A 26,845-nucleotide genomic window follows, 5' to 3' on the forward strand; every position below is an offset into this window, starting at 1 on the left:
AGGAAACAGTAATTACTCCTCAACATGAAATAGAAGCATACCTATCTCTTAAACCAGGAAGCTGTATTTCAAATGGCAACTCGGTATTGGTTGAAAGGTAATATATAATAATCACTAGCTATGTGCAGAATAAATTGTATGAAATAATACAGACAGTTGCAAACTCAAGCACTTAAAGTTAGGAAAACACAGATTTAAGATCACCCAGCATTACTCTATGCATCCCCAATGTGATAACCTGCCACAGTCGATGGGCAAGATTTCACAGGCTCTTTTTAGTGTCATCTTTCAGGTCGTGACTCAGCCCCAGACTAACACCCCCACTTTTTTTTTATGTGCATGAGAGGTCATTCAGGTTTTTCTGCAGCTTTCATTGCTTAGGTAGCTGAATTACTCAAGTATTCAGCTAAGTAAAAAAAATGCCTGCATTTCTGAACATAAATGCATTAAAGGTTTGAAAATGCTGTGTCTCCCTCCTAAAACCATTCAGAATTACTTCATTGGTGGCTGTAAGGCTCAGGACCCAAATGAATACTGAGAGAAAGAAATAGAAAGTTTCCACCTGACCTTGCTGGGAGCTGGTGTGGAACTTTCGTGAGGCAAAATATTTGCAGAGGATTAGGTAGTATTTTATTATGATTTATTAAATGTCAGTTTGTATGAGTTTTATTGAACATGAGATTAGAGGAGCAGTTATTATATGACAGCACAGTATTTTGTGATTTACTCATGAAATGCTCTTCTTGCTTCATCTGCAAATACTCTGCAGAGTCAGGGAGAAAACATGGCATCAGCTAAACCAGAGAAATGGAAATGAGAATAAACATGTTCAAACCTTGGGGCACTGAAGATCTTTATCATACTCATCTTCAATCTGGTGATATTGATCTTTTTTTAGTGTGGGAATCAAGCTCTGAATATGGTATACAAAAGCAGCAAAGATTTTGAACGTTACTATGCTGGCTTAGGTTTCAAACTTCATTGGAACCAAAAGGGCAGTTCTTCAGGGGAGATGTATGAGTAAAGGCAATTTGCTCACAAAGTGTAGAGGAAGAGAGTGGTAGCAGCCATAGGGGAAACCCAGAAAATACAGACAGATGAGAAACACCAAGCTGTTCAGCTGGGATACCAAGGGTTCTGTACGTTGGAAGCTGAGAGAGATGCTACAGAAGCGTATGAGGTATGCTACAACGTTGAATTCTCATGGATGCCAGTCACAATTTCTAACACAGAAGAAGGGATTATATTAGAATTTATCACAGGGATTTTTTTTCTATTCTATTGAAATTTAAGCCTAAAGATCTTCATCCAAAGGCCACTGGAGGCAGCAGGTGTCTTCATTTAATTCCACACCTATCTAACTAAGTCAACATCAGACTCCTATCTTTATGTGTTGTGGTGGCCTGTACCCGGGTTATCTGGGATGATGATTGCATCTGATAACTACAGCATGACTACAGGTTAACATCCACCCATCCCTGTGGTGGAACATGGTATTTTTAGATGCAGCAGAAGAAAAGCAGAATTGTTACAAAGGGTCCATGACCCTCTCCACCTATCTGAGACTCATATACTTTTTGGTGTCCAAGCAGGTTTGAGCCCGTCCCTTCTACAGATATTAGTGGAGAGGAACCTTACAGACTGAGAGGACTGTCCCATGAGTATCCTCAGAGGACAGAGGAAAAATGTATTCAAAACAGTGTGTAGCATCAGTGTGAAAATGGTAAATGCTTGAGAAGATTTAGCAAACTTTCGCTTCTTTTTGAGTGAAAAGCCAACAAAGGATAATTTCAGCTTTTCAATCCTCCCCATGCCTAAAATCACTGTCCTTTTGTGCCTTGAAGTGACATCTGAAAGAATGGCTATGTTTTCTTAGGGACTTGACCTGCTCAGGCCCCACCTGTATTGTGTCCAGTTCTGGGCTCCCTGGTATAAAAAAAACAGGAATCTCCTGGAGGGAGTCCAGCGTAAAGTCTACAAAAAGATGATTAAGGGCCTGGAGCATCTCCCGTATTAGGAAATGCTGAATGAACTGGGACTGTTCAGCCTTGAGAAAAGAAGACTAAGAGGGGATCTTATTAATGTTTATAAATATCTCAAGTGTGGGACACGGGGAAACAGCCAGCCCCTTTTCCATGATCTGTGGAGACAGGACAAGGGGCAATGGCCTCAAGTTGGAGCACCTGAAGTTCCGCACCAACATGCAGAAGAACTTTTACACAGTGAAGGTGACAGAGACCTGGGACAGGCTGCCCAAGGGGGTTGTGGAGACTCCTTCACTGGAGATATTCAAGACCCATCTGGATGCCTACGTGTGCAATTTGTCCTAAGGAACCTGTTTTGGCAGGAGGGTTGTACTCCATCTCTTGAGGTTCCTTCCAACCCCTGCAATTCTGTGACATCAGCACCGCAAAGGCGAGACTTCAAATTCTCCTTCTCATCCCACCACCTACATTAAGTACCACAAAGACCTCTTTTTATTGCTGCCATGTTCACAGTGGCTCCCCAGGCAGCAAGTTAATTACCAGCCTGAGCCTTCCCGGGTTGTACGCTGCGGCTGAGACGGGCTTTCCCGACGCCGGGAAGCGCCAGGCCATGCATCGGCGCCTGGGTGGTGGTGACCCCAGGACGATGACTCTGAAGGCCGCAACATCCCGAGGAGGGGAGGACCTCGGGGTCTGGCCGGGTTTTGCCTGCTGCTGGGAAGGGCAGCGACCCAGAGCCCGAGGGGGAGAAGCTACCCTGGCTGCCCTTTCCGCTTCGTTTACTTTGTTATTTCTATCGCCCGTTCAGTATAAAAAAAAGCCGTGTCTAGCCCCGGCGGCTTCGCCGAGATACCCAGGCGCCTCTTCAGGCCTGCGGCCCACCCCGGAAGCAGCCGCTCGCCTGCCCGGAACCTTTGGAGCCGGGACGCAGGTTCGTGGCGTGGGGGCCGGCCCGGAAGACGAAACTGAGAGGACCGGGGGGAACATGGCGGCAGCCGGTGCGGGCCCACGTGGATGCGGGGTTGTGGCGTTCGAGGAGGCGGACAGTGGTAACGGGCGCCGCTTCCCGGGAGGGAGTGGGGAGGGGTGGGAGCGGGAAGGGGGCTGGGTTCCTCTCTGCTCGGACGGGCTTCTAAGGCCTTCCCGGCTTCCACCGTGCGCCGCCTCCGACCCCGTCGGCTGCTCCTCTCTGCACCGTCCGAGCTCGCCGGTGGGCCCGGGTCCCTCCTTACCTCCTCCGGAGCCCGTACCGAGGGTTGGAGCCGGTTGTCGCGGGGCAGCGGCTGGAGCTTAGGCCCCGGCCCACCTGTTTACCTAAGACCCTTGTCCGTGAGGTGAAGGCAGCGGGGTTCCGTGAGGGTGGCTTTCCCTGGGGTCGTGCCTACCCCTGCCCAGCGACCCGTGCCTCCCTGCGCGGTCGGTTTTTCCTCTGTCTTACCCGCCGGGTAACGCCGGAGGCTTGCTTGTCCCTAGCTCCACCAAAATAACTTTCTCTGCCGTGTGTTCCTGGGCTGCCTCTTTTGGGCGGGCAGGGAGGAGCGATGGGGTAGAGCTTGGTGAGCTCGAGGGAGTGATGGGCTGTGTGTCTGCTTCTGTCTGTCTGAGACGGGGATCCACTCCCTGAGCTGAAGGAAACCCGCGGGACACGCCAAATTGGGCAGTGAAAACACTCTCTTACTCCATCCTTTACACGTGTTTCTCCGCTCATTCCTGCCCCTTCCTTCCTGTCTGGGGAGGGTATACGGAACTGCTTGTGATCCCGTCTTAATTATGTAGTGTAATTGGACTTGGCTTGGGTTGGAAGGGCCCATCTATTTTCAAGCTCCCTGTCATGGGCAGGGACACCCTCCACTAGCCCAGGTTGCCCAAAGCCTCATCCAGCCTGGCCTTGAACACTGCCGGAGTTGGGGCAATGCGATGTGTACTTCTGTTTCTCACATACACAACTAGTGCTTCTTTATAGTAAATCTATGACAGGCTTCAGTCTCTCCTATTCAGATCAAAGCCCTAGGCCCTACTTCTGATAGATTTAATCTAGTTTAAATTACTCTAAAATAACTCTGTTTTATCTCATGCAGTTGACAGATCCTATGACATACTATAAATCGTGAATGATTGTTAAAGCCTTGTTTGCCTTTCTGTAATTGTTGAAAGCAAAATATTGTTGGCATTATCTTGTTTTACGGGCAAATTAGGAGCCTCGAACATGCTTTTGAATTTTCCTCTATAAGTGTGATCTGGTTTTTTATGTTGACTTTGGAAGTTGGTCCTAAGCAGTGAGTAGAATGCATTTCTGGACTTCTGGTGTCTCTTAGACTTTGTGGATCTATAATGTCACAAGTAAGGGTTACATACTTGTGTATAGACTGGATAGCAGTATTCTGGCATGGGCAAGGCATAGGGGTGAAAACTTGACAGATTGTATTAGATGTGAGAGGCAGGATGTGGTAATGCACCTACCTCTTTACATGCAATGACTTGATTCTTTTTTATAACTTTGGAAATTGGGATATGTGGACATACTGATACCATGGAAAGGATGCCTTTGGTAGTAGTTCCTGAATGTATTGAACAAATTTACCACTTCTAAATTTCCCATTTGTAGTAAGCATTGTTGGAAAAAAGCACCCCATAATTTAACCTGCATGGAGCATGGCACAGCACTGTGTTTACCTTGGTGGTAGTAAAAATCATACTGATACAGGTAATGCACAAGCACTTAGTAATTATTTATTTATTTATTTATTACTTTTTTGATGTAAACATATAATCTTGCTTTTTTCCATGATGATAACTAAATGTTCTCTGATCCTCTAAGTACGCCTGGGCATTAGACACTTTGTATTAAATTGGACAGCACTGCTACATTGGGGTGTTTTGCTGGTTCAAAAAGGCATATAGAGATGGCAGAGTGAAGAGTCTGGCAACAGAGTCTGTGCTTACATTTAAATAACTAAATGTGCAATTGATTAGTAAGGAATGTCATTAATAGCTGTCTGCATGGTTTTATGGAAAACACCTTGTGAAGCAGCCCTGACTCATCATTCTCTTAATGATGTGGTTGATAAAGGTAATTCCCAGGATATAGTAGTGCTTACAAAGTAAAGCACTTGGCTGGGTAGTACTTAACACTGTGATTTTTAAATAGAATGAGAGTGGTAGATGTGTGAAAGCAGTCATCTGGTATCTCTGAGTAGGTGGAGATTTATCCCCTTGCCAGTGGGCCGGGTGTCAGAAACCAGCCCCCCTCTGTCCAGCATTTGATTTGTGGCCTTGAAACTTGTATATAACATAATTAATTTTAAGGTTTTGGCTGGCACAGTTAGTAGTGGAATGGTTAATAGTGGCAGGACACTTGTATGCTCTGCCTTTGATTACATCATAAAGTGGGTCCTCTGAAGTAACCCAACGCATTTTGACACACCCTAAAGTTGCAGCCTGCTTCATTCTAGTTGATTATCCACACTACTAAAGTCTTTGGTTTTGCTCTTTGACCCTCTGAGATGACTGTTGAGGGAAGTGGCAGATTCCTCATGTGTTTGATTTGCTCTCTGGTTGGCTCTTCTCTCCTGTCGTGCTGTGTCTTGGTTCCCAACTTCAGTGTTTCAACTTCAATTCCCCCCCTTTTTTTTAAGTTGTTTCAAAGGGGGCATAGGGTAAGGAAACTTCAGTTTGGGGGAGCTGTATTTGCATATCAACAGCTTGAGCAGTTACTCCTACCAGAAAAGCTCTCAGTGCCTCTAGTTTCTGTCAGGCTACGTGCCAGCTGACTCGACTCTTCCTTTCACCAAGCGTCCTCCCCTCTGCGGTCATCTCGCGCGGGTCATCGTGGATTTGACGGGGGTGTTTTTGTTTTCCTCGAGCAGATTTTGCTTTCCTGGGAGAAATGCGTGTGGTCGCCCCCAGATTTAATGCACCGAAGCACTAGGTGTCACTGTTGCAGTTCGTATGTAGGGGTGCATGTATATGCGTCTGTACATCCGTGTGCAAATGCGCTTGTAACTTGCATTTTTTGAACTAGAAAATGTTGTATTTTATGTAACACACAACCACACCCTACACCCCCCCACCCCCAATCTTCCTGGGCATAAAAATTTTTATTCATCTATTAAGAAATTTCCAAGGCTGTCTTTTCCCTTTTTACCCAACCTCTTAAATCACTTTAAATCATTGCTGAGATGAGCAAGAACTTGCACTGGATACTTTCTAATAAATTAATTAGGGTAGTATATGTCCCCTTGAGGAATTAATTATAACATTAAGCAGTACCTGGCCCTAAACTCAGGTAACAGAACACCTGATACTCTCTCTTTTTTTTTTTTTTTTTATTTTTAACTCTTAGATTCAGCAATAAACTCGGGACTTCCAGAAGACAGCTACTCTTCAGGAAGTGAAGCCATGGATGGTGATGATGAAGATGAAACACCAACCCTTGGCCACATGGTTGAAGAGACAGAAAGCTCCAAAGCTGGCCCAAGTGTTGGCTGGGCAGATGCCATGGCAAAAGTGCTCAACAAAAAGATTCCACAGAATAGGTCTACCATCTTGGCCAAGAATAAAAAAATGGAGAAGGAGAGAGAAAAAGAAAAACAAGAAAGGCTGGAGAAAAGGATGAAGGTGAGAAGTAGAATATTTTGTCATGCAGTCACAGTCAGGTGGGAATACAAACAACATCCTTTCACCAGGGGTTCGAATTAGTGCTCTGAAACTGACTCAGTTTTGGAATCTCAGTGATCGCAAGTAGCTTCGGGTTTTTTACCTTTCATAATGTTCTGCTGTTTTTTAAGGGCTTTTTTTTCTTACTGCTTTTTCTGGGCCATCAGGCAGGCTGATCTTTGGCAGCAGGACTGTTCTACTCTGTCAGTTTAAAGTGGTTTTGTTGTTGCAAGGGTGAAAGCAGCAGCTTTTAAGCTTAGTTTTCTAATTGCTGTTGTTAATTTAGAGTGTAATTCACTTTGTCAGCATTATGAGTTGAAATAGTTCTATCTCATCAAAAGTGGAAGAGGGGGAGAAGAAAATTGCTTTCATTTAAATTTTGCTGCAACTTCTGAAATCAAAGGCCTCTAGGTTGAAATTGCAGTAATCGTTCATGTGGTTGTGAATGGTTGGTTGTTCCCCTCGATTTTCCTGGTAGAGCACAGTGTCCATGCCCTAAATTGCTTCTGTTTTTGAAGCTGTTACGAGGAAAACAAAACTATGTTGGCAATCAAGTCATTTGTTTTCATGTCTTTAGTGGAACTTTTAATTCCAGGCTGTGATTGATTTACCTTCAGGCCAAAAACACATTAATAGTTCTAATGTCTCATCCTACTAGTTCTGTTTCAGTCAGATATCCAAGTTGTCGTCCTGACAGTCTGGGACATGTTGTGGTTAGGCTATGGCCTGCCTTTGAAATACAGAAAGCTTCATGGCATCTGCTTAGTTTTGCTTGTTCTGAATACTCGTTCTTATCTAGCATACATGTGGGAGTACTGCAAAGCAGAGGTGGGCTGCAGGTCCCCAAACTGACTTGTTTACCTTGAGACAAATTTGAGAACAGTCTGACTTATAACTTCATGCTGATGGAAGGTAAAATAGGGCAGTTCTTTTGATCAGAATGTGGTCATAAACTCACAAATTCATAGTAGTCTGCCCGGAATTATAAAGGTAAGGACTCTGAAATTCCATTAAAGACTTCTTGCATATAACATAATTATTGCAACATCACTGCTAAATTGTTAAAAGTTATAAAACCAAACAAACCCTTCTGTACCTTACTCATGAAGTAGGGGCTGGGGAAATAGTGTTCTCTTATTGTAGCAGAAATGAAGCTTGTGTTGGTGCAGCCTCTGTTAACAAGCAAGTGGATCTGTTTGGTTTTGCCTCAAGGACACAAATCAGCGCTGTGCACAGGAGTTGTTCTCCATTGTACACTTGGCGTTCTTGGTGCTTGGGTTCTGCCCATTGTAGTCTTTGCTGTGTGCTGCTGTCAGCCACAAACTATGCTGGGATTAATTCAGTGGAAAAGTCAAATTCCCAAGGCTCAAAGTGCAGCATGACTGGCTTGATAGACTTGGGGTTTCATTATACATAAATTTCTCTGTGATCAGCTTGTGAAGTCTTGGAGTTGAAAGCTTTCTTTGAATAATTTCCTTGTCCAGAGTGTGAAAGCATTTGAGTATTTTTAGGCTCCTTTTGCTTCTCTTGAGCCAGAGGCATTTCTCTTGTGTGAATCTTTACTAGTTTTTGTTGAAGTCAGGTGACTCTGGTCTTTGTCCCCTGGTGTGTCAGTGTAAGACACTTGCATCAGACCTGTTGTCCAGCCTTGTACTGGAGTGCTCCTTACCCTCAAACCAAACTGAGCTTTGTGGATGGTTTTTTTCCCCTCCTACTATATACTCTGTTAGCACAGGCTGCATTTTCAAATGCTCCATGTTGTTCCACATAACAATATTTATAACACAGCTCGATAAAAAGCGGGAGTGGGAAATGATGTGCCGAGTGAAGCCAGATGTTGTTAAAGACCGAGACACAGAAAGAAATCTTCAGAGAATTGCCACGAGGTAAGAGTTTTTCTGAATGCCTTCCTTAAATATCTGTATATTGAAAAGGGGAAGGAAAGGCCTGTGCAGGTAATCTGTTTCAAATCAGATTGAAGTCTGTAAGAAGTGACTAGCAGGAGCCGTGTGATTTATATACAGGTCTGCATTGTACACTGTCAAGTTAAACAAAAGATTTCAGAAGCTTTATGAAAGAGTGAAAATTTAGATGGGAATATAATGCTTGTTTAACAGAAGTGCTTTGTTAGGTCCCCTCATCTTGTTTATTTAATGCTTTAAAAATGCAGAACAGTTGTTTCTACTACTCTGCTTTTCCTGCTCCGCAGAGGATTTGCCAGATCCACGGCTGTTAAGTCCAGTCGCCTGTTCTGCGTTGCGGTAGCTTGGTGTTGCGGAACTATTTGAACACCTTGATGTGCTGTCTATAGCAGTCTCCTTACTCATTCCTCTGCCTTGTGTCCCTGCTTCAGCTGCTCTTGAGGTCTTGACTGAGAAATTTAATAGCTGATTGTAGGACAAGTAACATGCTTTTGGGGATGAAACATGCACGTACTCTGATCTCAGTGCAATGTTATTGTGTGTATGTCAGGGTCTGATTAGTTAGCTGTGGATTTTTTGGTTGCTGGTTCATAGAGATAATTGTAAAGGAAAAGTGAAAATTTGAAGTCTCTTACTTTTTAGTAATTGTTACTTAACTGAATTGAGGTTCTGAGTAGACATTTTAGGGGAGCTAGAAGCTATCAATCATCTGTTCTGATTAGGGTCCATTTCTGTTAAGGGAACTTGAGTTAAAACCTTTGTTTTGTTTGTTTTTTTCCCCATCCCAGAGGTGTTGTACAATTATTTAATGCTGTCAAAACACATCAGAAGAACGTTGATGAGAAGGTGAAGAAAGCCGGGAGCTCTGACAGGCAGCGTGCTAAACTGCTGTCATCTGTTTCCAAGAAAGATTTCATCAATGTTTTAAGAAACATGGAGGGTGCTAAAGGAAGCAAAAACTCTTCTGGAAAGGCTGCAAAAAGTAAACAGGTAGGATTTACAGGGTACAGGGTACCTTTCCAGTATGACTGCGGTCTGTTAATGGGCCTGCTTTTCAGAACAACTGTCGTTGAGTGCCTGGGGTCTTTTGAGAATATGTAGTAAAGGAGCAAGCAGCTCTTAGCTTGTTTTACACCCTGTCTTTTGAGTATCGAGGCACAAAATGCTGGAAGTTCTTCTGGGTAAGACATCAAGCCTTGTGTACAAATAACTTTATTAGCTGTGTATCAAAAAAAAAGGCAAAATTGGATTTTATCTTGAGTTTTGTACAAGCTGTAGAGCAAACTGCTGGATTTTACTGGGTTGTGACATTTGGAAAGGCACTGATGCTCTTCATCAGTGAAGAATAATACACATATTATTAGACTGAACTAGTTGTGGGTGCTTGAAATGCTTGCTTTCAACGTTTGTGGTATCTGGAACCGAAGGGTTTTGTCATACAAGTGAATACTGCAACAGATAGAAACTGGGATATTTTAAACATATGTAGGGTTTTCCTTCCCTAATTCTCTGTGTGTGTTAGGCTGATGTGGCTTTATTGCTATCATGATGCTTTGGGAAGAAGGATTTTAACATGTTCCATTTCTTCCAAACACACTCAAGAGAGACGGTGTAGTTGGGCTCGTCCAAGTCGTATCGGTTCTTTCAACTCAGCAAGTAGCTCGGGGTTGAAAACAAGTTACTCAAACATAATCTTTCTGGTATTTCAGAAGCTGCACGTTTTGAAGCGTATTTGTGTTCAGGTTTGAACTTTGTGCTTGGTAGTGGATGGAATACTTTGTTGGCCCAGACTCACAGCAGTTAATGAAGTGCTTTTCTGTGCCAGGAAGAAATACTTTAATCAGTTGGGAGACAACAGTTTGTCATATGTTTTTTGTTTGTGTGCACTTGGGGAACATGCTGAAACACTGCCTGGCATAAAGAGCTCATACAATTTTCATGCAAGTGTAATATTAAAGTATTTTTTAAAATGTTTTGGATAATGAGAACAATTTAGCTTGGTGCTGACACTTTCTTTCTCTTTAAATAATTCCAGCCTGCTTATTTGGGGAGGGGGTGTGTGTGCATACATATGTGTGGTTATTTTGGTTTTTTTAATTCATGTCCCCTGGAACAGCAGAACATCCTAGCGATAGCAGTGCCACTGCTATTGTGGGAGGCATTGAATCCATAGCTAAGCAAAAACTAGGACTTGTTTTTCTTTGTGTCACATTGTAACAGGGCAACATTCTAATTACTGTCAGAAAACACAGCAAACCTTTTTATACTATGAAAAATGTTATTTTAGCAGCATCGGTAACAGCATGTTTCTATCCAAGTGCTTTAGATTCTGGCTGGTTAGTGTTGGGTTTGTGTTTTAATATAGGTGCTGCTTTCACAGTGCTTTTGAGAAAAGTTTACATTTTGAAGTTTTGCATTAATATATGGCTACACTGTTAGGTTTGGGATTTTTGTTGGGAGGGGTGTTGATGTTTTTTGATGGCATTTTCTTAATAGCTGTGTCTGCTTCATAGACCACTCTTTCCCTTGTTGAATTTGCTTCAGTGACTCCATTCAGTACTGAACCAAACTCTTTGATAACTCATTTTCAAGCTGGGTTTTTTTTTCCTTGAGAACATATCTTACCTGTTCAGCAGGCTCACATCCTCGTAGTTGATGCTTGAGGTTGATGCCAAAATCTAATCTTCAGTCTCTTCTTCAGAGTTACATGTAGCCACTAAACAGTATTGTTGGCCTTTGTTGCATCTCTTTGTGTGTGTGTGTGTGTGTGTGTGTCTTGGGGCGGTTTTGGCTTTTTTAGAGGGTTGGAAGCAGGAATGAGGCTTTTGGGTGGTGAATTCCTTGCAGCAGGAGTTTGGTAGATTGCTTTTGCCATCTGAAATCTTTTGTTTGTTTTGTGGTTTTTTTTGTAGCAGCCTGCTTTGTTTTTAGCAAGTGAGAGTATGGTGTGTATTTAATTTTTTAAAAGGAGGGGGAAAATGTATTTATTTGTCTCAACAAAAACAATGGAAGAGATGCCAATCCCAAACTCCAGGCACTCTGCCATCAATTAAAATGCAGTCCAGAACAATAAAAACACTACCCCACCCACATAAAACAAGCAGTCAGCAAGAAAAATAGCAGAATAAAGTTTTCCCAGTGACAGCAAACCTTTCTTGACTCAAGACTTGTACTATGTAAGGACTATATTTCTGAGAATGGGTAAATGCTTTTTCTTAACCACAGTGGGTTTTGGTATGCAAGGTTTGCTGCTGCCTTAAAAAAAATGGTGGTTTCTTGCACATATCAAGGTTGTTGAAGAAACCCCTTACAGAGCACTGTTGTGGCAGACTTATCTAGTCAGGTACATGTATGTGTGAGAAAAATTAATGGAACACTTTGTACAGGCCCATCTGTAGCAGTGGCATTTCATGGTAGCACAACCACTTCAGAATGTCTGTTCTCTGTTTTCATCAGCTTCCTACACTGATGGGAAGGACAGGTAACCTCTTCCCTGGGAGAGCATTGTTTGTGGTCTTGTACACTTCTAGCTGTTGGCCTGAACGCTACTTGGTGAGCACCCACCCAACGTAGCTGTGGAAAGAAAGACTGCAAGGCTGTGAGAATTTTCCTGTGCCATGTGAAACTGTAGCCATTCTTTGGGTCTTGTGTGCCCAGATGGGAGTAATTATTTTTCTGAGCTGGTGCCAAAAGCTTTGCCTTTCATATCATTAGCTGTTTATCAAGGTATTTCTTAAGCCTCTTTCAGCCAGCTGACTTGTGTAATATTTTTTCCAAGGTGCTGTACATTATGCCTGCCTCTGGGTAAGATCATCTCATTTCCCTCCCATCAGCAACTTACCTAAAAGCCTTGCATGTGGGAGGAAAATGTAATAATTTTCTTTAAAAAAAATTTAAAATAATCCTGCTTGCTTGTTGCTTTTGTGGGATTTTTTTACATCTTGGTAAGCATCTGTTGGGAGGTACAGGAGCTTTCAATCTTATACAACACAAGATTTTCATTTCAATATGTATTGCTTGTATCTCGCAGTTTCCTACCTGTAGGATACTTACTGTGTGAAACATTATTAAACTACAGGTTTAAAAAAAGGTACGTGTGAGAGGTGCTGTCTTTCCAGCGCTGGCAGCTGAAGTCATCTTTGTGCCTATGGAACAGATACAGAAGTAGGTAGTGGCAGTGAAGGACTCCTTGCAGGAATACTTTATTTTCTACAGGCCTTTGACAAATTTCTCTGTGCTTTTAGGATTATGGATTAGGGGTGTACCTTTGCTTCCAGGCTTGACTTAAATTTCTGATCTCTTAAAAGTTGCACAGACTTGTTGGCTGGTGTAGTAAATTAGATAAGGTCTTAAAACCTTAATTGTAAGAGAAAAATAAATTCTGAGTCAGTGTTCCTAGAGCAGCCTCAACTCTTCTCCCTTGCTGCATGTCAATTACAACAGAGTAGTTCAGTACCAGAAGCTCTTGCCTTGACTTCTCTCATCATTTTTGCTACTCCTTGTAAAGCGTTTCTGGGTTCTAAAGCATTTTCTAGTGATGTGTAAGTAACTGGCATGAAAATTACAGATGTTCTTTGTGGCAAGCATAACCTGCACGCATCAACTTTGAATTTTGGGGCTTTATGGCATGGTTTTCCGAATCAATGACATTTGCTTCAACTAGTATGTTTTCTTATATCACATCTACTACAGAGTGTTTCAGTGGTGGAAGGGAGCAGGATTTCCTTATTGTCTTTTGTAACGTGATCCAAATTCTGCAAGGTAATTTGGAGGTACAGTTTGCTTCCTATGTCATGACAGCATCTGAAAAAAATTGGTGTGTTGGTCTCAAAATAGTACCTGTTCTAAAATAATTTATTGATGGGAAGGAAGATGAGCAGAAAAAGAATACAAGTGCTATTTCATATCAGCCATTGGTCATATGGGACTTGAAATAAAATACTTTTCAGAAAAGTCCCTCCTGCTTGAAGTGTATTTTAGAAATGTTCCTAGTGTTTGGTATTAATTTGTAAACATAGTGATTACAGTCAGGTTTGTTATAGATTTTTCTTTTGTTCATAAGCTTTTTAATGTTCATAAATATTTTAATTTAGAGCAGTAGTTTGAAGATTGTTCAAGGGCAGGAGTACCATTAGGCTTCCCACTTAGCTGTTCTTGCTGGGACACAAGAAGTGGCATGGGAACTTTCATTTCTCAAGTTAGGTGAGGTTATATATGTGCTTTCCAGCTTAAAGGTTATATCTGTTTAAAACCTGTGAGAGTGACTGCTGCCGCCTTCTTGCAGCTGTGTAAGTACTGATCACTGGCATGTTGTTTTGCTTTTTTCCACAGTGCAGAAGTGTGTGTGTGGGGGGAGATCTTTTTCATCTGTATGCCAGTTTGGAGGGACAGTAGTCTGAACAGTTGCTGCAACTAGCTCTGGGAAATAGTTTATTTCTGAAGCATAGGTGAAGACCATTTCTAGAAAATTAGTAATATCTCTCAAACAAAATCTTTTTTCTTTAGGTACTAATGACATTTCAGGGTAGCAGAAGTTTATTACTACAGCTGTTGTGTGCTGGTTTTACAGAACTAATTGAAGGAGTAACTGGGCGTGCTTGTAGTCCAGCAGATTTGAGGGAGCAGCCAAGTATTAATTCAGTTCAGCTGCAGTCAGAGTAGAAGTGTTCTCCCAGTTTTAATAAATGTCTTCCCATCCCATGCAAAGAAGCTTTCAATTTGGATCCCTTTGTAAGTTGTGCATTCGTATCTGTTTTTCCCAAATGTGTGTATACTTTTCTGAAGGTCGCCTCATTTATGTTTATTGCTGGTGCTTTCAGTGTAGTTTTTTTTGTTTGTCACAAAAGGTTTGTGACTACATTGCTGTGTTCTAATTTTTATCCTTATGGTGCAGCCTGCCATCAGTTTGCTATATCCTAAATTCCTTATGTTCATTAAGGTAAAGGGTTGTTGTGCAATATTAGACGTTGCTTGATGGTGACATTTTTACTTTAAATCTGTTTTCAGGAAAATGTATTGGTGTAGGGAGTTTGAGTCATCAGCAGGGTTAGGTTATTAAGATGTACAAGCTCACTTCTCTATCTGTTGCTGTAACTGTTGCAGTTTTGTGAGGCTGTGCTGCTGAGATGGTTTCTTTAAGCAGCAGTTACAGTTTTCTGCCAGCCTAAACTATAAACAACGAGCAATTCAAGGCCAAAGTCGCGGCCCGAGAGATAGTGAAGCGCCTCTGAGAATCACATAGAGGAGAAAACAACCCGGAAGCAGCTGCATTTTGCCACCGGAGAAGGGAGTGAGAAGATGTAACGAGCTGTGCAGACACCAAGGCTGGAACAGGGCAGGGGAGGAGGCGGCCCAGGTGCCGGAGAGAAAGATGCCCCTGCAGCCCGTGGAGAAACCCATGGAAAAGGCCGAGACCCTCACCTGCAGCCCGTGGATGGGCTCCATCCTGGATAGAGCAGGTGGAGACATAGAGAAGACACGGTGACCCTACGTTGGAACAAGCCCCTGTCAGCACTTGCAGCCATGAGGAGAATCAGAGACACAGAGATGAGAGAGAAATATTTGCATTGGAACAGGTTTGCTGGGGGGAGGCTTGGAATCCCGTGGAGGACTGGAACTGAGAGACATTGTGATGAAGAGATAAAGCCCTGTGGGAAAGGATTCACGTCGGAGAAGTTCGTGAAGGACTATTTCCTGTGGGTGAGACCCCACAGTGCAGTAGGAGGAGGGTGTGGAATGAATGCCCAACCCCCCCCATCCACCGGCTGAGAAGGAAACCAACTTGCAAGGGACTGACTGAAGCCCCCATCTCCCAGTCCCTGCCCCCCTGTGCTGTGATCAGGGGGAAGAAGGGAGTGAAATCACGACTAGAGTGAAGTCTGCTAAGAAGGGAGCTGGGGGGGAGGTTAGAGGTGGTTTAAGATCTGAAAGAGGAAAACAGCTCATGAAGAAGTAACCGAGAACCCCATTTTTTCCCAGTCCCTGCCCCCCTGTACTGCGAGCAAGGGGAAGAAGGGAGCAAGATCATGGTTGCAGGGAAGACTGCTTAGAAGGTGGAGGGAATGTGCTAGTGAGAACCCCATCTTCCCCAGTCCCTGACCCCCTGTAACTGTGAATGGGGGGAGAAGAAGGAAGCAAAATCCTGACTAAATTCTGCTAAGAAGGGAGTGGTGGGAGGAAAGTGTTTTAAGATCATGTCATTTTTAAGCCCATGTCATTGCTGACAGAATGATCTCTCCCTGTCCTTATCTTGTCTCCAGAGCCTCTTAATATATATTTTCTCCCCTGTCCAACTAAGAAGGGGAGTAATAGACTGACTTTGGTGGGCATCTGGCCTCCAGCCAGCGCTAAACCACCACAAACTGTTAACACACATCTGTGTTAACATGGGTACATAGGTCTTTGTCAGTATTTAAATATGTATTTAAATACAAATTTAATCTCCACATTTTGTTCCTGACAAATTCTTTTCCCTTCTACCTGAGGGGATGCAGCCCGGTGTCCTGGTGCCTAATGTGAGAGCAGTCATGACAACAAAGTTCTGTTTGTTGTCATCATGAGTTGTGCATGGTCTGGTTTCCCGCTGTCTTCGAAGATGTGGGTAGTAGGTGATCAGTGAGGACAGATATTTTAAAGGAATTTGGATACTAAATGCCTATCATATCTACTGAGGTGATGACCTCAGGTTTGGGGAGGGCAGTCCTCCAGATGTTTAGAACTTGGCTAGATCAGGGAAGATGTTCATGAGGATAGCCAAAGACAGTTCCCAGCTTCAAAATAAGTCCTTAAAAATCAGTTAAGTTCAAAAGAATGAATGTTGCAAGGTTTTAATAGATGTGTGTAGGAAGTCTCTCTTCCTTAGAGATACAGACCAAATGCTTTAAGTTCATCTTTTTGTGAAGAGGGATGATTTTTACTTGGAAGATCACAAAAGCATTCAGCCTGAAGCAGTCGAAGTTTGGCAAATTTTGTAAGTGAATATGAACAGGGACTTGTGATTGAAATGTCAGGCAATGTTGAGGCAGCTCCCTCTGTCGTATTTGAGACTAACTTGCCTTGCTGTTTGATTATTAGTGCACAGGATACTGGGATGGTGTTGTTTTCCCAGATGATGTTTCAAGGCCCTTTTTTTTTTTTTTTTAGTAAAACTATGTCTAAAGCAACCACATTTGAAAAACTTGTGGTATACATCTTCTTTTGATCTTCCTGTAAGTATACAAAGAGCAAAAAAATCAAATCCTGTTAGGCTTTTATCTGGTAAATCGAGTTGGAAGCCTTAGAAGTAGAGAGCTGCTTTTATGGCTTTGTTTGTAGCTCTTATAGACAGGGCAATGCACTTAGAGAAGAATATAGCTGAACATTTCACAAAGTTTTCTAAAAAAATGTTCCCTGGAAGTAAGAAATATGGGTTGGAGCTTGTCTATCTGAACCAGTTTGCTTCCCTCATCTAAGCATTTTCTATTATCTTGAAAAGTTGTTCCCTTTGAAGTTTTATTAAGGTATGAAATGTTCTCGTTTCCAGGGTGTTGAACTAGCAGATGTGTAGTATAAATGACCTCTGCAGGCGCCCACTCATCTGTTTATCTTGGTAGACTTCAGGAGTGGTGAGTTGAAACCACTTCCACTGGTGAAAGGGTCATCAAATTCAGTATTCTTCCTTCTATTGGAAAATCTGGCCAGTTTTTAATGAGTGCTTCTGAAACTTACTGAAAGCTTAGAAAATACACTTTTAAAAAACCTGCTGTTATTACTAATGATACTGAAGCTGTTTTCATGTGAAGGTCTGGCCTCTTTTCCATTTGTTGCTGAACCCCTGGTCAGTGTTCTGCATGCAGTCTGTGTCATTTCTTCTCCATCTGCAAGCATTGTGGAAAACCTATACAGAAGTGCAGAAAGAGGTAGAAGGACCAAAATTACAGAGAAAGTGTGTCAGGTGGCTGGGATAAGTGATTGGGATTGCAGGCAGTTTACACAGCCTCTCTTAAGGTTTAAACTACCTTTAGAAAGCAGCCTGGGAGCATTGATGGCTGTTGCTTAATGAGTTTGCCACTCACCCCCAGTGGTGTCAGGGAAAACTCAGGAATGTAAAGTCAAAGAAACTTTGGTTTTGCAAACATTTAGGATATATTGCAAAAGCCATTTAAGTAAGAACACGGGCAAAGAGGGTAGGGGAGGTTTAGCCAGAAAAGCTGCTTAAGACTCATAAAAACATCAGTATTTCACATTTAGTACACAAAAGCTACTTCTCTGTGGAGGTTTTTCTCTCCCCCTTCTGCCTTATAGTTTTTTGTATTCCCTTTATTTGTTTCAAAACTCAAATGTGAGTGGAAATTCTGAGTCAAAAGAGGAGGTATTTTATTAGCCCCACTTCCTCCTCATCAGCGGTCTGTGGGATAACTTCTTAAGTGCTGAAAGTGAAGGACTTGGTTGTTACTGTAGCCTTTGTTGTTGAGACAGCCTTTTGGGACTCGCTGTCGTACACCTCTTGCTGAATCGTAATGAAAAATAATGGACGATTTCAGCATCATTTGTCAGAAATTAAACTGAGTCGCATTTAGATTATTCAAAAATCTGCAAGCTCCTAATTTATTCTAATAAAAGGATCCAAAAATGCTCCAAAAAGCCGTGAGCCTGCCTACCTCCTTACTATGCTAGGGCTTTTATAAAAACCTGCTTAAAACTTAGGGTACCCATTTGTGAAAGACACTTGTGACTTGAAAACGCTTTTCTCAGTACATAACAAGTTTAGATAAAGCAGACTGTTTAAAGACATTTGTATTTAACTTTTGAGGGATGGCAGTAGAAGGCCTAAGTCTTGACCGGATGCTTTTTACTAGACCCTCTTGCTGTATCTGCTTATTTTCCAGATAGAGCTTGCTGTTTTGGGAACCGTGCAACTTGCAACACGGTTGTTGTGGATCTGGATAATGTTTAGGATGGTCCTTAAAGTCCATGATGTCTTCATTACTACAGCAAATATACATTAAGAAATGTATGACCAGTTGACAGATAGAAGCCTTTCTTTAAAGGTTGAAATGCGGGGTACCTCAAGTTCTTTCTTCCTTTATTTTGAATCCCATCCAAACAAAAAAAAATCTCAGTTCATTATTTTCCTTGGGTATAACAACAGAAGCTGGTAAGGAATTGCCCATCCAGGTTTATTCTCAGTAAACAAACCAATGGGCTTTTTGGTGCAAAATTATTAGTATTTAGTGAACTTGTTACTTGAGGCTCGTGACTAGCTAGCATGAAAAGCTTTTCTTTCTGATGTCTTTTCCAAGTCAGAATTGTGAATCAAATACTTTGAATATACCACAACTTGCTACACATGGTTTTTTTGTCTGATAAGCAGTGCAAGTAATAAGATGTTGCTTTAAAAAAATCTTGGTCACGCATTGTTTTCAGCCAGTACTCGTTGGGTCTTTATATCAAGAATTAATCGATTTAGGTGCTGTGCAGTCTTTGCTCTCAGGATCCTATCATTCAAGTAGATGAAACATGAAAGTTGTTTGGAGACTTTCAGATAGAGAAAGGGTAGGAGTCGCAGGTGAATATGGAGGTGGTAGTGGCCGGTACAGTAGGCAGCAATTTCATGGTCAGTAGTATAACTGCTGGTAAATGGGCATTGCAGATGTGAAGGCAAAAGCAGATAGATAAGAATAATGAAGCAGTTTTATTTTTACAGGAGGAAAAAAACAAATGACAGAAAATGATCAGTGGTGGCAGACTGAAAAAGTTCACTAGAATCTTTCCGTCCTGATGTGTTCCATGGTAACCTAGTACAGGCAGTGTGTTACTTTTCTGTTCCAGGTATCTTCTCTGTAACTTACAGTATGGTTTGAGGCAGTAAATAACCATTAGCTACTTAAAAATGCTTGCCTAGGGGCATTCTTTTCTTCTGAGGAAAAGGTTTTGGCCCAGTAGTTGGGAAGACCGTTTGATATTAACGACGTGTTGTTTTGCCTTGCATTTTACAGAACGAGTTAAAAATTGAAAAATATATTTCCCAATGGAATTGTTAGTATGAGTAAAGGTAACGGCTTATAGCTGTGTTGTAACTTAACTATAATGTTGTTTTACTAGGTGAGGCTTATTTTCAGGTAAGTCGTATTTGATGAGGTCTTCTCTGCTGTGAGTAGCTTCTGAACATAGCATGCCCTTGCTGTTCATGTCATTAAAACATATAGAAGGAACCTCGGTGCCACTATGGCCAGACATTGTCTTGCAGCAGCACAGGGTAAAATTCCTTATGCAGTGGAAGGATTTCCAAGCTGGCTGCCGTCGGAGCTGGAGCGCAGCATGGGTTGAGGAGTTCCAGAGCAGCCTGTGTGCACAACGGCCCTGTGTTACACTTGAATTCTTTAAATATTTTTGCTTTTTCTGACACAAATACTGATTTATGAGGTTTGTGATGAACTAAGGCTAAGGAAATCTGTCCTCTCATAAGCTTTTTCCATGACTCTTCTTCGCAACTGAGTATTTAATATTGATGCTAATGATTTTTCTTTACTTAAGTCCAGATGAATGCTTGTTTTTAGAAATTCTGTAGTTCAGTTCTGACCTCCCTTAGGTTGGGGCATGTTTAAGCCTCTCTGTGCCAACCTCAAGCATTCCTTCTCATTCACACATCCCCAGTTGTAGTAAACCCACGGAGTGGATATAAGCATGGGGAGATTCCTCATGCAGGTCATTAAGCTCTGGGTGGTCTTCTGGCTGTGCTCAAAAGGAAAATCAGTATTTGTTGTGTTTTGTAGTAATAATTCCAGTGTGTTACTTGCAGAGAAGCTTGAACAGGAACACCGGGTTTCAAAACATACTCAAAACCCCATTTTGTTCTTAGATTTATGTACTAGAAATGCCAATGCAGATTCCGGTGTGCACAGGAGAGCTTGTGGTCTGAGTAAATCTAAATCTCTTGTACCACAGTTGGTATCCGCAGTGCAGTGTCACTTCAGATACACTAAGGTAGTTTAGTTCAGTCCAGTCGCTCATGTCTAATTCAAAGAGAGGATGCAAGGGGGTATTGAATGACTCTTGCCCAAAGGAATAAATGAGTGTGCAGAATTATACTGCAGCAGCAGGCCCTTCTGTCGTGCAGCTTGTGTGTTCTGCAAGCTTGAAACTGCTTACTAAAGTGAGCTGCTGTGCGACTTCAGCTCAAAAGTTGAAGATGGTAGCAGTACAGGGTGTATTCTCAGTTCTTGGGTGTAGGGGGGTTTTATCTGTTTGGGATCAGGTGTGCACAGAACCTTTCTTACAGTCAAGAGCTCAGTATAATTCAAATTAGATAGTTTCAAGCAGTGCTGAAGATTAAGCACAAGTATCATGTTTAGGTTAAAAATCGTTACGTTTTCTTTTCTGTTACTGCTTCAGGTACTTGAGCTGCAGCTTTATTTCTTCCTAGCATAGAGGGAATTTATTTTCTTAGCCTTTGAGCTTGGATATTCCTAAAAACAAATCAAGGGAAAAAAGATTTTTGCTGGTGGTGTTTGCTTTCCATTTCCTTCCCCTTCTACCAAATACTTTTTTTTCTTTTTAGTTGAGGCTTAACACACTTCAGTGTATGCCTGAGCTGGGTTTGATTTTTTTTATTTTTGAGCTACATTTAAACCTACTCACTTGGGGATGAGAAACGGAGTAGCAGCAGTCAGAGCAAAATGCAGGCTGGCAGGGAAGGTAATCGTCAGATGTATGTGAGAATACATTCTTGCAGCTACACTTATAACTTCTTCACAATGACAAAAGCCTCCCTGTATTTCAAGGTCTTAGATGTTTGTATTCAGCAAAACAGAGGAACCTGGGGAGGCAGTTCAAATTAATTAGACATGTTAGAATTGTTTTCTCAGGGCTCAAAGCTGTTGCTTGAGAGATATTTGTGTTAGAAATTCCTTCCCTGACAGGTACAAATAAACATTTATTGTATGTGATGGTAAGAAGAGATGCCTCTGCAAGCTCTGGCATTTCACGTTGTACGCGGAGGAAAGGCATGGGGGCCCATTGTGCTGCTCCTAATTCCTAGGTCTGAAAAAGTTCATTTGTTGATACTCTGCAGTTAGGGTCTTTGGGATGCTGCCCATAGGGTGATCTCTGCAGTGATGCAGGTATGCTTGCTGTTTTGCAGGTGCAGAAACTGGGGTATGGTCAAGTGACATGATGTGGTGGAAGGCAGAGGGAAATGCAGTCTTTGATCTGTGTGCTCTGATTTTTGGGACATATGTTCTAATGCCATTACTTACCAATAAGCATTATAGGACTTTGATCTGCTTATATGTAGGGGCTTGAAAAGCTCTGGCAAACTTCCCTGCTCTGGTTTCAGGGTATTGCTGTGCCAGTAAAGCAGCAGATTAAAACAACAATGTCCTGTGATTCAAACGTAACTGAATTCCTTTTAAGCTTTCAAAGGAGGCAGCCTTTGAGCTATGGCACTGGTTTGCAGACTGGAGCAGCTATGTGCAGTTACAAGTATCCTCCTGCTGCTTCTGACAGCTTCAGAAGTGGCAGTGCAGTCTGCCATGATTCCAGTGTTGAGTTTGGCAGGTTTTAGTAGAAGATAACTTGCTGTGATGTCATTTATCAAGAGTCAGTTATGTAGCTCTGAAGTTTTGCAGGGGAAAAGAAATTAACCAAAATAGGGAGATTTCTAAACTTTATCTCGGTCATACAGCTGCTACTGATGATGCCATGGGCCTTTCATAGACCAGTTTCTCCAAAAGCATCCAGGAGGTAATTCAAGCCCAGATCACACAAGGGACAGCTGTTTGTTCTAGCTGACAGATGTAAGCTTTGATGTTTGATGGGTAGGTGGCTTTATTAGGGCTTGGCTAAGAATTCCAGTTCATCTTACCTTCTAAAATCAGCACCAGGACATGTCTTCAAACCAAAATTAGTTTGGGCAGTATGTCCCCACTGCCTACTTGTGCAGATTTGTGCCACCTGAGCTATCACATCTTTAGCTCACTAAGCAGCCAAGATGATGTTTGGTTTATTTATATGATCTTTTTTCAACTGGACTGTTAGTCTGTCCCAGCAAATAAATATCTGTGCTAGAGTAACCCTGGTGTGCATTTCAGTCTGTCTTATTTCAGCCCAGGGTAACAAGTGCATCATCATGTACCAGTGACTCCTGAGATACTTTACTAGCTGCTTTTGATGTAGGTTTCCACACCTTAGGGCAAAAACCAAACCCATTCAAGTTGTTATGTGTAAAAAGCAGCAGGAGGAGCGACACCAGAATTTTTCACTCCTAGCTTTGTGGAAGGATCCTCGCTCTGTGTAGCATTGCACACTAATGTTTATGTAGCCTGCTCTGTTTGGTTTGGGGATGTTCAAAGGAGACTTGTGTTGTAGTGAAATGTGGGAGATGTGGATGAACAGCTGACTGGAAGTCCAAAAGCGGTTGTATAGAATGCAGACTGGTTTATTTTCCACGTGCCAAGAATCAGTTTTGTTTTATTAAGATTAAACTAGATTATGGCATTGAAAACCAAAGTGTATTAACATTCTTACATAAAGCGAGTTTGGAAGTGATGTTACAGTTGAACTGATTGTTAATTATACAAATAGCCTTGCTGCATATTTTCTTAAGACTCCAGAAATGTTTTTTGATAGATTTGGGAAGTTTTTATTCTAAGGGGAAAATAGAGCAGTAAATGAGTTAGGAATGAAGATACTAAACAAGGGGCTTTCTTCACTTGGGATCATGCTTAAAATTGATTAACTATTTGCTTTCACACATTTAATCCTCATCTTTGAGGCATGGATGTGCTAACTCTGTCTTTCTCCTTAGGGCTTGATGTAAAACTATTCAAACCTTTCTGGTGCCCTATATAGCGGGTAATGCTATGGAGGATCAGCATCGCTCTTTTGTTGATGTCCTGGTTTTGTCCTGTTGTTCACTTGACATAGCCAGAAAGAAGGGCTAATGGTTGCTGAATAGTAGCTTGTGATGAATTTGAGCATTGAGCTTTTCAAACCCTAAGCCTTTCACTGTCATTGCACACAATCTACTCTTTCTGGTTAATTTTTAACAACCCTGTTCTGTGCAAATTAATAATTTAATCTGTTGGTTTTATTATTATTGGGGAAAGAAAGCAAGAGACTTGAAATTGGTAAGGAAGGTGGGATGTTTTTTCCATTTAGACATTTAAAATTTTATTCTGTAGCATCAATTACAAAGTGAGTTATAAGTCTGAGATTAAAAAAGAAAAAGCTTGATGGCTTTTTTAATCTTTTTGACCTTTCTCTACTATGCAAAGGCAAACATAGAAACCAATTGAAACGTAGTTGGGATGGGGGAGGGATAAGCTACTTTTACCCTGTTCTGGTAGAAGTTGGGGGGTTACTCTTAGCAGTAGGCATTAATGACAGCGTCTGGGAAGACAAAAAAACCTCACAAAGTGAGGAACAGCTCTAGAGTTTCTCTTTTTCTGATCTTTGCCCTAGGGAGATGCCTTTTGGGGAGGAAATGTTAAGACATCCTATTTTTGTGAGAGTAACCTTTCAAAAAGAACTGGATAAGTCCCATTTAGCACTTCTGCTTTTGTTACCAGTTTAAAAAAAAGAAAAGTACATACCTTGTTTGGCAGATTATTTTGCACTCAGATAACTTCTGTTGGTATAATATGTGTTAGATTTGCAGTAATGAACCCGCATTTTTCAATTTCTCCTTTCTCCTGCTATTACATTCTTTGTGCTGCTCTCCAAAGGTTGAGTAGGCATCAGTTTAAATATGCTATAGTTTTGTGGATCGCATAATCCTAGACACAGAGGCATGAACCCGTCTCTAGTGATTAGACATTTACTACAGGGTTTGCATCTAGTGGGCAAAGTTGCATCTGCAGAGGGTGCTGTAAGAGGTGACCCCCACCCACTGTATGGTAATCAGGAGGTGGTAAGTGTTTAAACGGGTGTGAGTCAGTTGAGGTCTGCCCTTTCCAGTAGGGGAACAGGAAAAGCTCACCAGAGATGCCTGTATTAACTTTGTTTGTTTCAAAGACCCTGCAAAAGTGAATTACTGTTTTCAGCGCCCCTGATTCCACTCTGGTTGGACAATTTTTTGGATGCCTGCTGAACACTGAGCCACGTTGCTCCCCAGAAGTATTTTCCTACTAAGGCTTGAACCACTGAAATTCTTTTAGTATTTTTCCTTCTGTAATAGCTTCAAGCTGTTCTTTAAAACTGTTGCCACAGGATGGGGCTGTTGCACTGCTCAAGAGCTGCAACGAAGCACAGTTTTCAGTGCGAACTTAAAACTCACGCTCTGGTTACTTTTATTATTCACCAGTCCATGTAGTGTGGCCTCCGTTTGTCCACTTTTAAGAGGTAGAAAATTTGGAATAAGGTGGTGTTGGCTTGCTGAGTGCAGATCAACTGTTGCCTCATTTAGAGGCAGCTTTGCACCACGTGACAAGCCCAGGTAGTGAGGTGGTAATCCACATAAAGGGGATTTGGTTCATGTATAGCAGAATATGTTAAATATTAAAATGGGGGGAGGGTGTGTTAAATCTATATTTGTGCATTAGAAATGTACCAATGTTCTAATGAAGCAGCACCTGGAGGTTAATAAATGATATCATGAATCCATTCTGATTGCTAAGACATATTTTAATAAAGGAAGTCATGCCCAGGGTTGACTGCTTCATCCATGAGATGTAACTGTTTTGTTTCCATATTTCTATTATTGGTTGGCTAAAACCAAGTTTGCTGATTGGTATTGTGTCATACATGGTTGTCCTGCATATTTCTGCGTATGGATTGCACAAAGAGCTACCCTTGGTAGGTTTGCTGATGCAAATAGTATTGAGTGTGAGAGGTATTAGTTTGATTGCATGAAGAACTTACATCTTTTACTGCCTTTCACATTCATCTCATCATCTGCTGTTGCCTTTTCTTCTCCTCTCAACCCCTCAGGGTGAAGTGAAGTCTGAAGAGGGGCCAGAATGGAATATACTTCGTGATGACTTCATGATGGGAGCATCTATGAAAGACTGGGACAAGGAAAGCGATGAAGAAGGCAATACAGAAGAAGGAGGTGGTCTGAAACAAGATGATGAGAGTGACTGAATGAAACCGAAAGCGATTCAAGATAACGTTTTATCTTCTTAACTTCGGATAAAAAGTCAGCATTCTGTGAATGTGTGACACTTGGAGGATGTCTCTTTTTTGGGGGAAAAAGAGAGACTTGCACAACTTTGGAGTGTTTTGTCCTCCATGCCAAACTTTTATTTAATATAGCTTCATTTGCTATACTGAAATCCTGAAATATTTTCCAAAACATGTATAATTTTCAACATATTTCCAAAACATTTTGTACAGTCAAAATAGTGGCACCTGCCCAATGAAAGAAAGATTTTGCCAAGGTCATTAAAAGTTTATACATTAGTCATGGCAATTGATGTATTAGTGTGCCTGCATTTCCAAATCAGCGTTGTACTTTGAAAAATTGTTAGCAATTCGCAACAGAAATGGCTTACAATAAACACAGAAATACCGTCACCTTGTAAAGTTATCGGACTCCTATAGAGTCTTTACTACTTTGTCCAGGAAAGGGTTTGTAGATAATAAAGAAATGTAACCATTAATGTGATAGTTCTGGTTTTGGAGCATTAGTTTGATTGGAGACAACTCTGGAAACATAACTGTAAAAAGAGAGGCTTGACCCTACTGATTGGTTTTATGTTTATATATATGTACGTATGTTTTTTTCCACTGCAAGTCTGAAGTTGTATAAGCTAAGAGACTGGGAAGAGAGGAAAGGACAGTCATTGCTATTGTTTTTGTTGGAGAAGGGAAGGCTTTTCTAGCAATACCGCATGAAATTGTATTCAGCGTTGCTTCGTTTGCAGTTCTGGTGTTCTGGCTTTTTTCAGTAAGGAGCTGGACCTCCGAGATACATCCTGTGGGTTTAGGCAGCTATAATACTAATGCCTCGGGTCTGCAGCAGGTCAAACAAAAGCCCTTCCTCTGAGGTGCATACTGTAATAGTTCTGCATTTTAGAAGACATCTGTCAGCGTAATGCTATTGACTTGGTTTAAGCTACAGCAGTTTTTCCTAATTAGTTGTTTGGTTGTGAAGTTGCAGAAGCCAATCTACATAAGAACATGTTCTGTATAAACACGTGCATACAGAAGGAAGTGTGCTGTGATTAAGGTGCTCTAAATGAGAGGCGGGTGTTGCATTCTGCTTTGGCTGTCCCAGACTGGCTGGCTGACGCTGTCTCATTTATCTTTGCTATTGTGTTTCCCCATTTGCTATGTGAAGAAAGTGCCTTGGGGCCTATTAAT

The 26,845-nt window shown here is 41.8% G+C and overlaps 1 protein-coding gene across 1 annotated transcript; it reads left to right on the top strand.

Moving 5' to 3' along the window:
* The first annotated feature begins 2,919 nt into the window (after positions 1-2,919).
* On the top strand, positions 2,920-26,217 carry RRP15 (ribosomal RNA processing 15 homolog). Its single transcript, XM_084261282.1, has 5 exons — positions 2,920-3,034; positions 6,328-6,602; positions 8,430-8,527; positions 9,352-9,553; positions 25,472-26,217. The coding sequence occupies exons 1-5, from the start codon at positions 2,971-2,973 to the stop codon at positions 25,622-25,624; spliced, it is 792 nt and encodes a 263-aa protein (XP_084117408.1). The 5' UTR covers positions 2,920-2,970; the 3' UTR covers positions 25,625-26,217.
* Positions 26,218-26,845: the final 628 nt, after the last annotated feature.

Source organism: Gallinula chloropus, assembly GCF_964237585.1.
Source record: "Gallinula chloropus genome assembly, chromosome: 3".
Lineage (NCBI taxonomy): Eukaryota > Metazoa > Chordata > Aves > Gruiformes > Rallidae > Gallinula > Gallinula chloropus.

Bases quoted from the DNA above. Each gene is read 5' to 3' on its own strand.
- RRP15 (XM_084261282.1), top strand. From the start codon at position 2,971: ATGGCGGCAGCCGGTGCGGGCCCACGTGGATGCGGGGTTGTGGCGTTC. The intron at 3,035-6,327 runs GTAACGGGCGCC...TTTAACTCTTAG, and splicing joins GTTCGAGGAGGCGGACAGTG to ATTCAGCAATAAACTCGGGA. The intron at 9,554-25,471 runs GTAGGATTTACA...TCAACCCCTCAG, and splicing joins AGGCTGCAAAAAGTAAACAG to GGTGAAGTGAAGTCTGAAGA.